The 13840-nt window shown below is 33.0% G+C and overlaps 5 protein-coding genes across 6 annotated transcripts; 2 read left to right on the top strand and 3 right to left on the bottom strand.

Annotated features, from left to right (window-relative positions):
* Positions 1-222: 222 nt before the first annotated feature.
* On the bottom strand, positions 223-3462 carry LOC140745463 (uncharacterized). The gene is made up of 4 exons (XM_073077331.1): positions 2995-3462; positions 2426-2814; positions 2155-2245; positions 223-1514 (listed from the first exon to the last, which is right to left on the bottom strand). Exons 1-4 carry the CDS (start codon positions 3247-3249, stop codon positions 1167-1169), a joined length of 1083 nt encoding a protein of 360 aa, XP_072933432.1. The 5' UTR covers positions 3250-3462; the 3' UTR covers positions 223-1166.
* Positions 3463-3786: 324 nt separating this feature from the next.
* LOC140745462 (uncharacterized) lies at positions 3787-6311 on the top strand. Its single transcript, XM_073077330.1, has 5 exons — positions 3787-4097; positions 4172-4360; positions 4435-5187; positions 5500-5731; positions 6090-6311. Exons 1-5 carry the CDS (start codon positions 3969-3971, stop codon positions 6188-6190), a joined length of 1404 nt encoding a protein of 467 aa, XP_072933431.1. The 5' UTR covers positions 3787-3968; the 3' UTR covers positions 6191-6311.
* Positions 6312-7148: 837 nt separating this feature from the next.
* Positions 7149-9502, bottom strand: LOC140745464 (abasic site processing protein HMCES). The gene is made up of 5 exons (XM_073077332.1): positions 9373-9502; positions 9059-9299; positions 8506-8706; positions 7944-8156; positions 7149-7447 (listed from the first exon to the last, which is right to left on the bottom strand). Exons 1-5 carry the CDS (start codon positions 9390-9392, stop codon positions 7184-7186), a joined length of 939 nt encoding a protein of 312 aa, XP_072933433.1. The 5' UTR covers positions 9393-9502; the 3' UTR covers positions 7149-7183.
* A 32-nt stretch (positions 9503-9534) lies between these two features.
* On the top strand, positions 9535-11187 carry Samtor (S-adenosylmethionine sensor upstream of TORC1). Of its 2 annotated transcripts, none has more exons than XM_073077327.1 (2): positions 9535-9632; positions 10078-11187. In XM_073077327.1, exon 2 carries the CDS (start codon positions 10156-10158, stop codon positions 11113-11115), a length of 960 nt encoding a protein of 319 aa, XP_072933428.1. In that variant the 5' UTR covers positions 9535-9632; positions 10078-10155; the 3' UTR covers positions 11116-11187. The 2 variants fall into 2 exon arrangements, with proteins under 2 accessions (XP_072933428.1, XP_072933429.1); XM_073077328.1 differs by lacking the exon at positions 9535-9632 and adding an exon at positions 9876-9894.
* A 964-nt stretch (positions 11188-12151) lies between these two features.
* LOC140745460 (SAP domain-containing ribonucleoprotein) lies at positions 12152-13430 on the bottom strand. Its single transcript, XM_073077326.1, has one exon. It carries the CDS (start codon positions 13303-13305, stop codon positions 12499-12501), a length of 807 nt encoding a protein of 268 aa, XP_072933427.1. The 5' UTR covers positions 13306-13430; the 3' UTR covers positions 12152-12498.
* Between the last annotated feature and the right edge of the window lie 410 nt (positions 13431-13840).

The following is a 13840-nucleotide window of genomic DNA, read 5'->3' as shown; positions in this document are numbered from 1 at the left end:
GAATTTGGTGAAAATCGGTAAAGCCATTTCAGAGGAGTACAGTAACTAACATTGTGACGCGAGAATTTTATATATAAGATTAATTAATTTGGGCTACATCTGGGTCTGGGCGTTTGTGTATTTGTCTATGTGTGTGTCCATGGCACCCACAACACGGAATCCTAGTGTGGGGTTGTGAGTGTAGAAAGTGTTTATTTTATGTTTATCAATGGATACAAAAAATAAAAGCAAAATTTATCACTTTCTTTATTATACAACATAGCATTGTTTGCCTGATTTGGCAGGCCCAACGACAAATATGTTTATCAGATCCTTAATAAAACGTGCAAAACATCATATCAATCATAGGGGCATGTCAGATAAGAACAATAAAAATAACAGAATGCTATTACGTTATATAGGACTGTTTTTATTTATCTCTTATTTTTTTTAACAAAAAGCCGAAATAAGGAAGAGTAAAGAGGAATTACAAAACTTACGAAATTAAATTTCGTAAATATATTCTTACATCTACACGAAATTACATTTCAAATGACTATAATGATAATTTTGTTCTTTAGTAACTAATCACATAGTCGGAGCTAAAATACCAATTTTGACTTTAAATTTAAAGATTATGTGACGTAATCGGTACCTCCCCTTTGGAGTCTGTTATCATCTAGGCACAATAAGAATAACAATGTTGAATAAAGTCAAATTATAACCAAGGAACTTACTACTAGACTAAAACCATTGTCTACTACACAATTGTCATTGCATTATTTTATTACAACCACATTACATTTTAATTGTTAAAGGTTATCACTAAAAAAACACGCTTAAATTTCGTAAGTACTGCCACATATTACAATGTATCCATTCTCGACAAATATTGTCTAAAATATAATAGTAATGATGCAAAGGAATACACATATTCACAGCATGTCTGATTATTCGAAAACATGTTTTGACACTCATAGCACCCTTGTGATGAAGTCAGATTTAACGTAGAAATATCTATAACACTAAGCAATCCTGAAAATATTGTCTGATGGTATTAATCTGCAGTAACGTTGAAATAATTTGACCTGATTATAAAAGTAAATGCAAATTGAAATTATTTGCAATTAATTGCAAGCAAATTTACACCACCACCATGTTTAGATACAATATATTTTAAAAAATGATCAATATACTACAGATTCATAGTTAAAGGCTTCGGAGTGCAGAGTATTTGCATTGTCGACAAACAACACTGACTGTGTTGGGACTATGTTATGGCTTTGTGCGTATGGTAAGTGTTGTTCCATCCAATTTCCTGTGTTATCTCTCTGAGGTTCAGTAGTCTCGAGATCTAATGTTTTTAAAGCGTCAATGGCATCTTGTTGGCCTTGCACAGCAGCTAAACGTAGAAGGCGAGTTGCTGTCACAGTGTCTTGGGTGAGGCCACCTCGTCCTTGCCCATAGTAAATACCCAGGTTATACAGAGCTCCTGGGTGTTGCAGAGCAGCAGCTGAGCGATACAGTTCCATTGCCTGCAAAACAAACATTTGAATTTGAACATCCTTACAATGGTATTGTTAATGATAGATATATTTGAAGGTGATAGAACACTCTGTGGTTAGACTCCGGCGACACCACTGCCACATCTATTTTTGCCTCATAACAGCAGTGTTAAGTGCTGCTGTGTTCTGCTTTGAAGGGTCTGGTAAGAGAGACATACTTTTCCGAGGCATTCCAACTAAGTCCTCAGGGGTAGTGGCGCATATGTAATCCTATCTGAGGTTGATTACAGATGTCCATGGACAGCAGTAGCCACTTACTATCAGGTGGACTGCTACTCGTCTGCTACTCCTATATTATATATAAAAAAATGTACTTCAAAAAGATATAGATGAAATATTTGTTGTAGGCAGTCCTCAACCAGCCATCCTAAATCTAGTTATAATGTACATAAAGCTTTCTAAATGTGATACTTTATAAATACTTTCTTCATGCAAGTCATAAATCTAAAAAACTTGGTTACAATATATTTTACATATCAATTAGGAGAAGAACTTAAAAAAATATGATTGTCAATTTGTAGAACTGTGTTCAATAATTCATTGACAAACTTAGCATACTACTGAAGCTGATTATTATTGCTTTGGTAAGAGTAGAATACTAAGAACTTACCATTTTCTCATCAATTGTAACACCCAGACCATTCTCATAGCAAAGACCCAGATTGTAAAGAGCTGGTGGATGATTCCTATTTGCAGCTGATCTGAAATTTTACACACAATTTTAACATTGTGCCAACTAATATTGACAATCATTTTATTATATTATACAGTATACCAGATCTTCTAGGGCCATATATCTCAACTGATCTAATAAGTACAGTTAGGATATTTCTCATATAGTTACATCTACAAGCACTTCAAAAAGACTCATTAGAAATTACCTGAGTAAATTCAGCCCATCCTGATGCTGGCCATTCTCTATGGCAGCTAAACCAAGTCTGTTCTCGATTGAGTTCAGAACCTCCCCTAAATCATCCCGAGAGCTGTCAGTACCACTGGAGCTTACACTGCCCCCAGCTGCCCTTTCTATTTTCACCCCATTTTGCTCATTTGTCACCAAATGAACTATGGGAGATAGAATAGGCTTGGGCGAGTCATCTATGTTCCATATTGGGTTCAAGGCATTTGCATTCTTGTTGATAAATTGTACATAGGGATGGAGTGTTGTAAGGAGACAGCTAGTGTACTTCTTTGAATTCTCTTTAGTACACTTGAGCTTGAGATGAAGAAGCTGGCTGTGGTATACACAGCCTAGGAGTAAGGCACTACTCTGTAAACAGTAAATAAACACTAAAATCTACACGTTTAGATAACGTTTAACACTTATCAATCGATAAACATCCGTAATTGCGTAAGGATAGACATCATAACATTATTATCAAAGATATAGACATATACAGGGAAAATTAGGACCTAGTAAAAGGCAAACTAAAAATAAACGTTATCTTACCCATGTTATGGCACCAATCCAAGTACGATTCAAATGTTCGAAGTTAAATCGTTTACTTTTAGCATCGTTGTCGTCTTTGTACGAGTTCCAGCACTTTCGCGAGGCGAACCAGCTGCAAGGCGACGCTACGCGCTTGTCCTTCTCTTCAGACAAACCACTCGGCGAGTTCACAACACCAGTTGAACTTCGTTTGTCGAAATGATTTACACTCCTTTCAAACGAGTCTCGGATACGACGGGTCACATATTTCCACATGATGGTTAATCCCTAAATAATAGTATGTGTAGCTATCCTAAGCATTTCCCATTTTGGTATACCAAAATAAACATGGGCACACGTGTTATCCTACACGATAATATGTTAAATTTTATTACTATTTCCTCTAAATTTTAGATAATTTCTAGACCAATAAAATACAACCTTAATCTGAAGGCTAAAGCGACACTTTATTTGACATAAACTTGTCACTGTCACTGCCTAAATTTTGTCCATAGTGACTACCACAGACTTAGATATTTTTCACTACGCTATGAGTACAGATTTTCAACATTTTAGCGATACAGACCAACAAACTTTTCTGTTTTTTCGGTTTTTGGAAACAGTCGTTTGTTGTTAGCTTCATCACCAATTATTACATGTAAATAAAGTTCCATTTATATTCTAATTCTTAGGTAATTTTGACAACTTGGCAACATTATGATTGCCAGTAGCACTCCTGACTCCTGCCAGACGCACAAAAAAGTTTTTCAGACTATTCTGTCTCGTGTCTATATTTCTTTCTATATAGGTATTTATGTAGTCTGTGACGAATGTGTCAAAACAAGAACACCTCACTATCGACAGTGTATTTTATTTACATATTCTTTGTTTCACAATTTGTGATTGTTTATACGCGAGCCGGTTAATAACAAATACGATTTTGTTCATAATTTATATCCTGATTCCTAATCTTATAAATTGTTGCACCAATTACAATGAATTCGTTCTTACCTTTAGATGAATGGGATGATGATCTGTTAATGGAAAATAATATAAGAGAATATGACAAAACTGTAATGCCCACTCCTGACATTGAATTTGAACCGTATATTATTCTGAATAAAGTAAGAAGCATCTACCATTCAAATCTTAAACAGTGTGGAACAACTTACCTCGTAAACAATAGTTATTTTTATAGGTTCGGAAGCATTACATGGAGTATATAATAAAACTACTATCAGCGAATTATGAACGTAATCTGAGGATTCCTAGTAAAAGTTTATATCGGTTACCGAGTGCAATCTGGAGATGTGCGAAGAGCATAGAAATGTCGGCTGCTCAAACCTCCATAGTGCTTCAACTATATAGAAGAAACATCCTCACTGTGGTAAGCTATTCACTTTTGTTTAAAAAAAAATTAAATATTGGTTAATTTTTAACACAATAATTACTACATTACAGATACAAGAATTAAAAAAAGACACTATAGCTGGAAAACTGAACAAAAAATTATATGATTGCTTATACAGACCACCTTCAAATGAAAAGAGAACTCAAACTACACTATCCAATTTTAATGACTGTAACTGCCAATGTATTTGTAACCAAAGAAAGAAATCGAGAAAAACATCAGAATCACCATGTATTGAGACCACAAAGGATCAAAATTTGCCAAGAATAAATAGCACTACAGGCTTAAGTTACTCAAGTGAACAATCGCATATTCCTGATCAGGAAATATCTCAGCTTGAGTTAGATTTAACTGGCGAAATACCAAATGTACCTAATAAAGCAGATGAAGTATCTTCATCACAGACTTCAGATGAATTGGTACGACAGCTTGAGAAACTGTTTGAAGGTGATGGCAATGATGATGATATCTTTGAAAGTGTTTTATGCGATGAGTTCCAAGACGAAAGTACCGTAAATTGCAGCAATGGCTTGCAAGAGGCTGAGAAGCAAGGCCCAATAATAGAAGCTCATTCAGCACAAATCAAGTCTCTGGATGAAAGATTGGTGACTTTAGCTGGTCTCATAGTTAACACTGATAAGTCTGTCCCAGACAAAGTCAAAGACAAAGAGATAGAGACTCCCGTTCAAAAACCAAAAAAAATTAATACAAGCAAATGGCTATGTGAGGAATATTTTCTGAAGATGAAATTACATGATTTGCTTGACCATATCAGGGATACCAATAGGAACAGGCTTAGAGGGGTAAACTTGAATATCCAATATAGATTTTAGTTTCTTTTAAAATCTCGCCACCAAAATCTGTTTCATTATTTTATATTGAAAAGTAATTTATACAATATTTCACTCTCATCATAAATGTTCTAATTTTTTTTATTGATAAAACAATATGCTCGTCAAAAAGTATCAAACTAAAAAATATTGATGAATAACCATATGTTTTGTTTTTTCCTATTATATGGATGTAACATATAATACAAACTATATCTTTTTGGTAACCACAGAATCCAAACACAAACTTTGGAAATCTCATATTTTTTTATTTAATTTTTTTAGGTAAAACAATTGTTTGTGGAACTGTTTGGTGATGATGACGATGAGGAAGACCTCATGTCACCAATGGAGGAGACACCAGAGTTTGTACTGAGTTGCAAGGAACGCATTGCACCTTGGGTAGTGAAGATGTTAACACCATACTATATAAAGGGCCGTATAAAAGGAAAGGCTTTATTTAAAGCACTGGCTAAACATCTTATAAAGCTTATATACCAGTGCAGTCAATACCCAGGTCTGTATTGTTTATTTTCTAAATTGTGTTTTAAATATCATATCATTTTTATATCATGGTAAAAGAACATGAGTCTACCTTTTTTTTAATAATATAGGAGTACCAAATGAGCATGCAGTGCACCTGATGCTAAGTGGCTACTGCCATCTATGGACAGCTGTAATAAACCCCAGATACAATTAGATTCCTACCTCAGGATCATAAGTTGCAATTGCCACCCATTTGCAACTTATGATTCTATAATCAACCCTAGACAGCTAGATTATCTAGAACACAGCAGCATTTGACTTTTGTTATAAACATAAAGCCTATTTATTATTAATAATTTTATTATTTCAAATGGTACTTTATTTTACAGAGCAATATGAGGTGCATAGTTTTGTATCAGATTTCCTAAAAACGCACAAAGTGATAAGGTGTGAAGCTGATTTTAAGGAATTCAGAATTATGAATATTTGATATAGAGTATGTGAAGAGCTATTTACTAATATTCGCAGCTGCAATATAGTAAGATTGACAACTCGTAAGATATTAGGTTTATTGTTTTTTGTGGTTTTCTGCTTTAGCGGGATTATGATTATGAATAATCAAAAAATTATCATCATATCACACTGCAATTATATTAAAAATCTAATTTTGTTCTTTAAACATCTGGGTGTAGTTTTTATGTTTATGTCATAGATAAGTACTAATCTATAGACAAAATACATGTGCCTTCATAACAGTTCATGGTCCGAAGAAAATAATGTCTGATATACATAATAAAATATAAACTGAGTATACAATAGTATCTTTTTTCATGTGTGAATAAGCATTAAGCAAAAACAATGAGACTAATTTTAATAAAAAAAATATAATTTTTAATAATGAGATCCGAATGCATTACAAAGACTACAAAGTTCTGATAAAGTGAGGCTAAATAAAGGGAATTTTAAGTAATAAATGACAAATAGCAATAATAAAAAACTAAAAACATGGTATTCATAGACAGTAATAAGACTAAGAATTTCAGTCATTATTTTATTTAGTATGTAGCAAAGCCATGGTTAATATAGTTGTACCCATAACAGTTGTATAAACGCAACTGTGCAGATAAAGTAGTGGGAAAAAGTAGTATTCTAGTATTGTTATTGATTAAAATTTGTTGATTCAAGTGATATAGCTTTAAGTTGAGTTTGATAGTTCAGCTAATATGGTGTAGTGAGGACCGATAGATATGTCCGTTATTTATAGGCGATCTATCAGACTTTTGCCTACAAAGGAAATTCGACAAGTCTTAGAAAGTAGAAATTGTCAAATTTCGATATGGGTAGGCTAAACATTAGATAGATTGACCATTAATTTAAGGGTATATCCTAATTCATAAGTATGTGCAACGAAACATTTGTTGAAGAATTATTATTAATAAAACATTACCAAATATTTATCTGCTTTATTTAACAAACCCATACATTATTGTTTACTTTTCTTAGACGTTGGAGAATTATCATTATTTTCATCTGTTGATCTTCTTTTTTCTGATTTAGTAAACCATGCTGTTAAAGGTTTTTGTGATGGTTTATTTTCAGGTTTCTGAGATGTGTCCTTATTACAATCTTGGGACTTATTCCGTGAATTATTGACTAATGTAGATACTTTGTGCCAGGATAATAACTTGACAGGTTTAAGGTATGCTAAAGCCATATCTGGACTAACATTGTCAATATCTAACCATGCCTGGAAGAAACAAGTACTATAAGATTAATTTCTATAATTATAAACAGTTTTTGTATATGAAATTGTAAAAGTAGTCCACCAGATAGTAAGTGGCATAATATGTTCATCATGAACAACAATTATCAACCTCAGATGGGACTAAAACTTTGCCGCAGATGATTTGGGCCTCCTAAGGACTTAGCCATAAAGTACATTGGTCACCCCCTTTAAACCATAACACAGTAGTCTTAACACCTCTTTTATAAGGCAGAAAAAGGAGGGACAGTGGTGCTTCTGGAGTAGAATCATGAAAGGCTTTACAACTATACGCTTTCTACACTCACAGCCCCACACAGAGACAAATACACAAACACCCAGACCCAGAATCTGAAACCTAAATTCATCATTTAGAAAACTGGCTGGCCTGGGATCGAACCCGGGACCCTCTGCACGTCAGACCGGTATGGTGACCGCTCCACCACGCGGGTCGTCACTATACTAAAATTAAAAGTCTTACTTCAATTTGACTCTCAGAGTCCAGGATGGCAGGCATTCTATGATGTAGCCAGTCCATAGTGTTGTTAGAATCCATGGTTATAACAGAGTATGAATAGATTATTGTGTCATTGTGTTGCCACACATGATACAAGCCTGCCATGTAAAGCAGTTTAATTCCTTTCCAACCATCCAACTCATTGTAATCATTGCTCCAAGTTTGAGGTTCATCCATCTGGAAATTGTTGGTGGTATTTATTATTTCAAAGCATAAATTAAAGGTTTTAGGTGTTAAGAAAATTAATACTCATATAATACAACTTACAATTTATTCAATTAATTCTTTGGGAACATTATGGTATATTTTTTGTTTACATTTTTATATAAATGTATGAAACGTAAAATTTATTCAGCAATAGATTATAGAAGGAATGTATCAATATACATTCCTTAGAAAGTACCCATAGTGAACACAAAGGAGCTGATCCAATCCTTTTTCAACCTTTCATCTTAGATCATTTTTGGACCAAGAACATTTTTTTAGAAAATTTACTGACATACATTAAAAGAAAATTCCAGTTTACCTTAGTATTCTCATCCTGCTTGGCATATATGTAGTATGGTTGCTTAACTTTTGACTTTATAGTGGTCTGCCATTCATAAAACCCTTCAGCAATGATAATACATCTACCTCCATTGTTCAGTATTGGACTGTACAACTTTGAACTCTTTATATTTTCTAAACGGCAATTATTTGTGGATAAGTTATGTTTTCTATAATCATCCTGAATAATACATAAATACAGTTAAAACATAGGTTAAACAGTTCTGAAATACCTGTAACTTGTAAGAAATATGTGATCTAGTGGTAGCCTTATGATTTATAATTAGGCCTCACATTGGAGAGGTCCAAGGTTCTAATCCCAGACACAAGCCTCTAAGATCTCAAAGTTATGGAAATACCAGAATTGAATGTTCACTTATTTTTTTTGGAAAGCAAAACATCGTGAGAAATCGATCTGAGAGAAAATTCGTTTTTAGCAATGGTACAGGAATGGGTTAACAAACAAACATACTAATGAAACTTATTAATCTAATTCTAACTTTCATAAAAAGAATTTAGTAATTTAAAAGAACCTTATGCCACGGTGGTATTATTCCCCACATCATAGGTTTTAATACTCTGTCTGTTTGCGCCGCGTTCTTATACCTGCTGGCGGAGACCATCACTGGAGTTACATCGGTTGGCGCTATATTATAAGAAGGTACATATTTCTTGCCATCGTTATGTTCATCTAGCCAATCGGGTTTTGTGTACGTCTCCGCACCTTTAGGTTTATAAGCACAAGCGCAACGAAGTGCATTGTTATGAAGAGATCTAAAATTTTTAAACAGAAAATTCATTCATTTGTAATAAGCATTTGTGTAAATATTTGCACATTAATACTTACAAGCCTGTGCGACCGCACATTTTGAGTTCTATATATGATAGTTTTTACTTAATAATTACAAAATTTTAAAGTAATAATAACATAAATATAAACAAGCACAATAAGAAATTCAAATTATATTGGCGCTCATATCGCAGCAATCTATAAGACAAAAATGACATTGACATTCAATTCAATAAGATTGACAATTTGACTTTTTCAAACATATTATATTGAAAAACCACGATAACGATGGGTATATTATATTAAAATGAACATAGGTATGTAAAAGAAATAAAATAAATTACTTTAAAACATATAAACACACTTCTGTATTACAAAAACAACGTTAAAAACTAGAAAAGATTTTTATAGATTAAAGTTTATTATAGTGGCCTTTTTGTTTTCTATCGTTTAATCAAATCGAAAATAAAATTTTTGGTAGACTTTTTATACTTCGATTTATCAGATTTTAATTAGAATCGACTTAAGAATCGATCTTTTTCGGAAAGAATCGCCATCGCTACAATACAACTGTCACAAGTGACAACTGATGAATGAATTGAATTGAATTGACATTTATAATTATTTATTTATTACCTTATTTAAATGTTTTTAAATATTTATATTTCAATTCTTTGCTGCTATTGTTTTAGACTTTAAGTTTAGTTTCTTGTTATTGACCGACAAACGTTCAACTTATGAAGATACTTTTATTTATTTCAGTCGACATAACGATAAACATTGACTGAGAAACAAAAAGAAACACATGTGGAGCACCAACATAGCACTATTTTCACAAATATGGCATGCGATGAACATAAGCAGTTAGCCGATTTTCTAAAAGAAGTTCACTCATCATTACGGAAGTCTTCCTCCAAATTAGGTGCCGGTAAAGCTTGGCAGACGCATTGCCAAAATAATGAACTTTTATCACAATATGCGCGGACCATGGAGACATTGGCTACAAAGCACTGGGAAGAGAACTGTTCTGATGAAACGTCTCCCGCCTCATCTCGTATCACGTGGTCCGCTGACTTGTCTTTTGACTATTTTGTAAATAAATCCTACCTAAAGTTTAGACAGAAAGAAATAGATATAGGATCTAAAATGTCGATAGAATTAGATAAATATGAATCCTTTTCTGAACCTGTAAAACTTATAGATGTTGGCAGTTGCTACAATCCTTTTAAAGTATATGAATTTATGGATGTTTTAGCTATTGATCTGTGTCCTGCAAATGGCTCTGTACTGCAGTGTGATTTTTTAGATGTTCCAATAGGATCTGAAACAATTGTGGAGGGGAGAAAGTTGAAACAAATCAAACAGAATAGCTTTGAAATTGTTACATTCTGTTTTGTACTAGAATATATTCCAAGTTCAGAACTAAGGATAAAGGCGTGTGAAAGAGCCTATAGCATCTTGAAACCTGGAGGTTTACTTATAATAAATACTCCTGATTCGAAGCATGTGGGTGCAAATAGTAAGCATATGAAATGCTGGCGATATACTCTTGCACATATAGGTTTTACTCGAATAAGATATGAGAAATTGAAATATATGCATTGCATGGCATTTAGGAAATGTTTACATAAGGATATTGCAACCAGATGGGCACTCTTGCACAAGGAACCCTATATGGAGTATAGCATGCATATACCACAAGATTTCCATGAGCAGAAACCTGAGGCATTGGTATCCTACCCAGAAATAAATGTTTCTCCTGAAGATTTTAATGAGCTTCCTTTTTGTGACCTAGAGTAGTAGAAGTGATAAGCTATATTTAAGAAAAAATGATTTCTATTAAACTTCTACAAATATATTTATTTTTTAATATATCATTTTTCATTTTTTATATTAGTACCAGAAATCAAGACTTGTCATGTATGATAAATATCTACCTATGACTCTGGGGAGATATATAGAGGGGCCCCTAAAATCTTTCAGAAGTAGGAATGATGACTTATTTTTATTGGAATCTGTGGTTTGTTACAAGCCCTTCACAAAATCCTGAGCCTATGGGATAGTTATATTTCAAAATAAAATTGAGATCAATTTTATTACTTTCATAAAATATGGGAAGGAAATTAGGTTTGAGGTTTGTTATATTAACTTTAAAATTAAAAATATTGTGTAGGGTAACATTTTAATTCAATTTAAAAACAAAAATATGAAAGGATTCAAAGTACCTAATCTGAACCAAACTAGAATTACCATTGGAGATTCCTAATCTATGTTGGAGATAGGAACAAATTGTAAGGTAACAATAATGTCATAGACTGGTAAATACTCATAAAACATGTTTTTTATTACTTTTACACTTAAAAATGTCACATTATTTTCTATACTAGAAGAATTAATTTAAACTAAGTTCTATTTGCTAATTACAAGTCAAAACTATTATTTTTATATCCCCTACATTTAGTTACAAAATGAAACTTAATATTAACATATTCTTAAAGTTAGTCACAATAAAGATAGGTATACTTGTTATATATACAAAGATATCAATCATATCCTTGCTATATATATACAAATATAAGACAGTGTCTTTTATATTAATATATATAGAAAAACCATAGATTAGTAAAGATACTTCACCGCCTTGAAATTGAATGAAGCCACAAACGGCTTATCTTAGTAAGTTCTTTTTTTTAATTCTTGACAAATAAAAATATTTTTAGAGAAAATTTACGAATAAATGACTGCGTAACTTACATAATAAATAAATAATTATTATAAATATTTTAGGGACATTTTAGCATGGAGACGTGGCAAAACTTTTTTACTTTTTTACATCTGATGGCAAATGGTCTCTACCACCCATAGACACCTGTAACTAACTTCATATAGAATTGGGATTCCGCTTGAAGTTGATTACAAATGCCTCATCACTCCTTAAGATAAAGATGGCCTCCTCATATAAGTCAACTGAATTCTACACCCTTCCATTGAATCGTAAAACCTGCTTTATATTATATCTTTATATTTGTATTAAGTCTTTATAAGTATAGATTTAAAAGAAAGATGATATTTTAGTAAATAATTCTCAGTAGAGTGAAAAATGCTTCGAATTTGAATTGAATGTATAACAAAGTCAATATATAGTCACAAAAATCCAATGATTAAGAAGTCAATATTGTTGAGCTACTTTACTGTTGCAAATTTAGCTTTGCGTTTTTCCAATCTCTCCTTGTTTTCAATATCTGACATAATGGCAGAGACAGATTGTCCAAACCTCTCTGCTCTTTTCTTCAGTTTTTCCATGTTACTGGCGAGGGAGCCAGTGGGCATGCTAGATGTGACACTAGTGGTACTCGAGGCGGATTGGCCAAACCTCTGCTTCCTCGCCTCCTTCCTATCTGCTTCTGATACTTTGACAGGTAAACCAAAACGTTTGGCCCGCATCTCCAACCTTGTTTTTGGATCCAAATCTGCAGTTATCCTTACTTTGTTGCTAGTTTCAGTGGTCTCCACCTTTGGTGCGTCTTCTGTGGTTTCTTCCGCTGTTTTAGTGTTGGTAGTAGATAATGAAATGGTCCTGTTTAAAACAATTTTTCTGGCTGTAGAATTTTCAAGTTTTTCGTCTGACTTTTCCTTGTTAGTGTCCTGTACCAGCTTCCTTTTAAGTGTTTTGTGCGGTTTAGGTTGTCCATTGGCCGGTTTTTCGGGAGACTGATCTGCAAGCGCCATTTCTTCATTTAATGTATCTACACCCGTATCGTCCAATATATCTGTTTGACTCTTTTCGTCTTCGTATTCCAGAACTCCGTCAGAATCGATTTCGTCTGAATCTAAATTAATATCACCGTGATCATCCTGAGCGAGTGCTGCTTGGAGCCTAGCCACTAGCTCCGCTTTGTCACCAGCGTATGATAATCCACGTGATTTCAATTCTTTGCGTAGGTCCACTACTTTCATTTTAGTTACATCAGTATTTGTTGTATCCGACATTATAACTCGTTAAATTTATCAATTTCCAGTTGCAAGACTATAAACCTCAATTTCATACGCTAATACCGCTAAAACAAAACCTTCAAGCTTCAACAACACAAAATGTATGTCTAATTGTCTATGGTCTATGTCAAACAATGACATCTTGTGTCACAGAGTATATTTTTTTTTACTGAAAATTCGTGCAGATAAAAAATACAAAAAAAAGGCAGTGATTAAATGACGCACACATTTTTATATATAATATTTTGCTTATATTCTTTTAGTAATTTCATAAAAAAGAAAATAATTTTGGGACTTGTTTCTGTCTTACCAGATGGATGCAGTCATAATATAAAAGTTTATACAATATGCGGTGCACCTAAATTAACTTGATTATATTGTCTATTGTTTTAAATTTATGATCATTGGAAATAAATAAATCCGAATCATATCGAAGCATTCTCCACATAATAAGCATTTAAGCATTCTTAAGTATATCTCTATTATATTTCAATGCATACGAATAATATTTTAATTTAGCTATTAAAATATA

Source organism: Epargyreus clarus, unplaced genomic scaffold (genome assembly GCF_041222505.1).
Source record: "Epargyreus clarus isolate Ecla_fem2 unplaced genomic scaffold, WU_Ecla_fem_2.2 ptg000010l, whole genome shotgun sequence".
NCBI lineage: Eukaryota > Metazoa > Arthropoda > Insecta > Lepidoptera > Hesperiidae > Epargyreus > Epargyreus clarus.
Note: the sequence above shows the minus strand (reverse complement) of the source record. Positions and strands in the feature narration are given on the sequence as shown.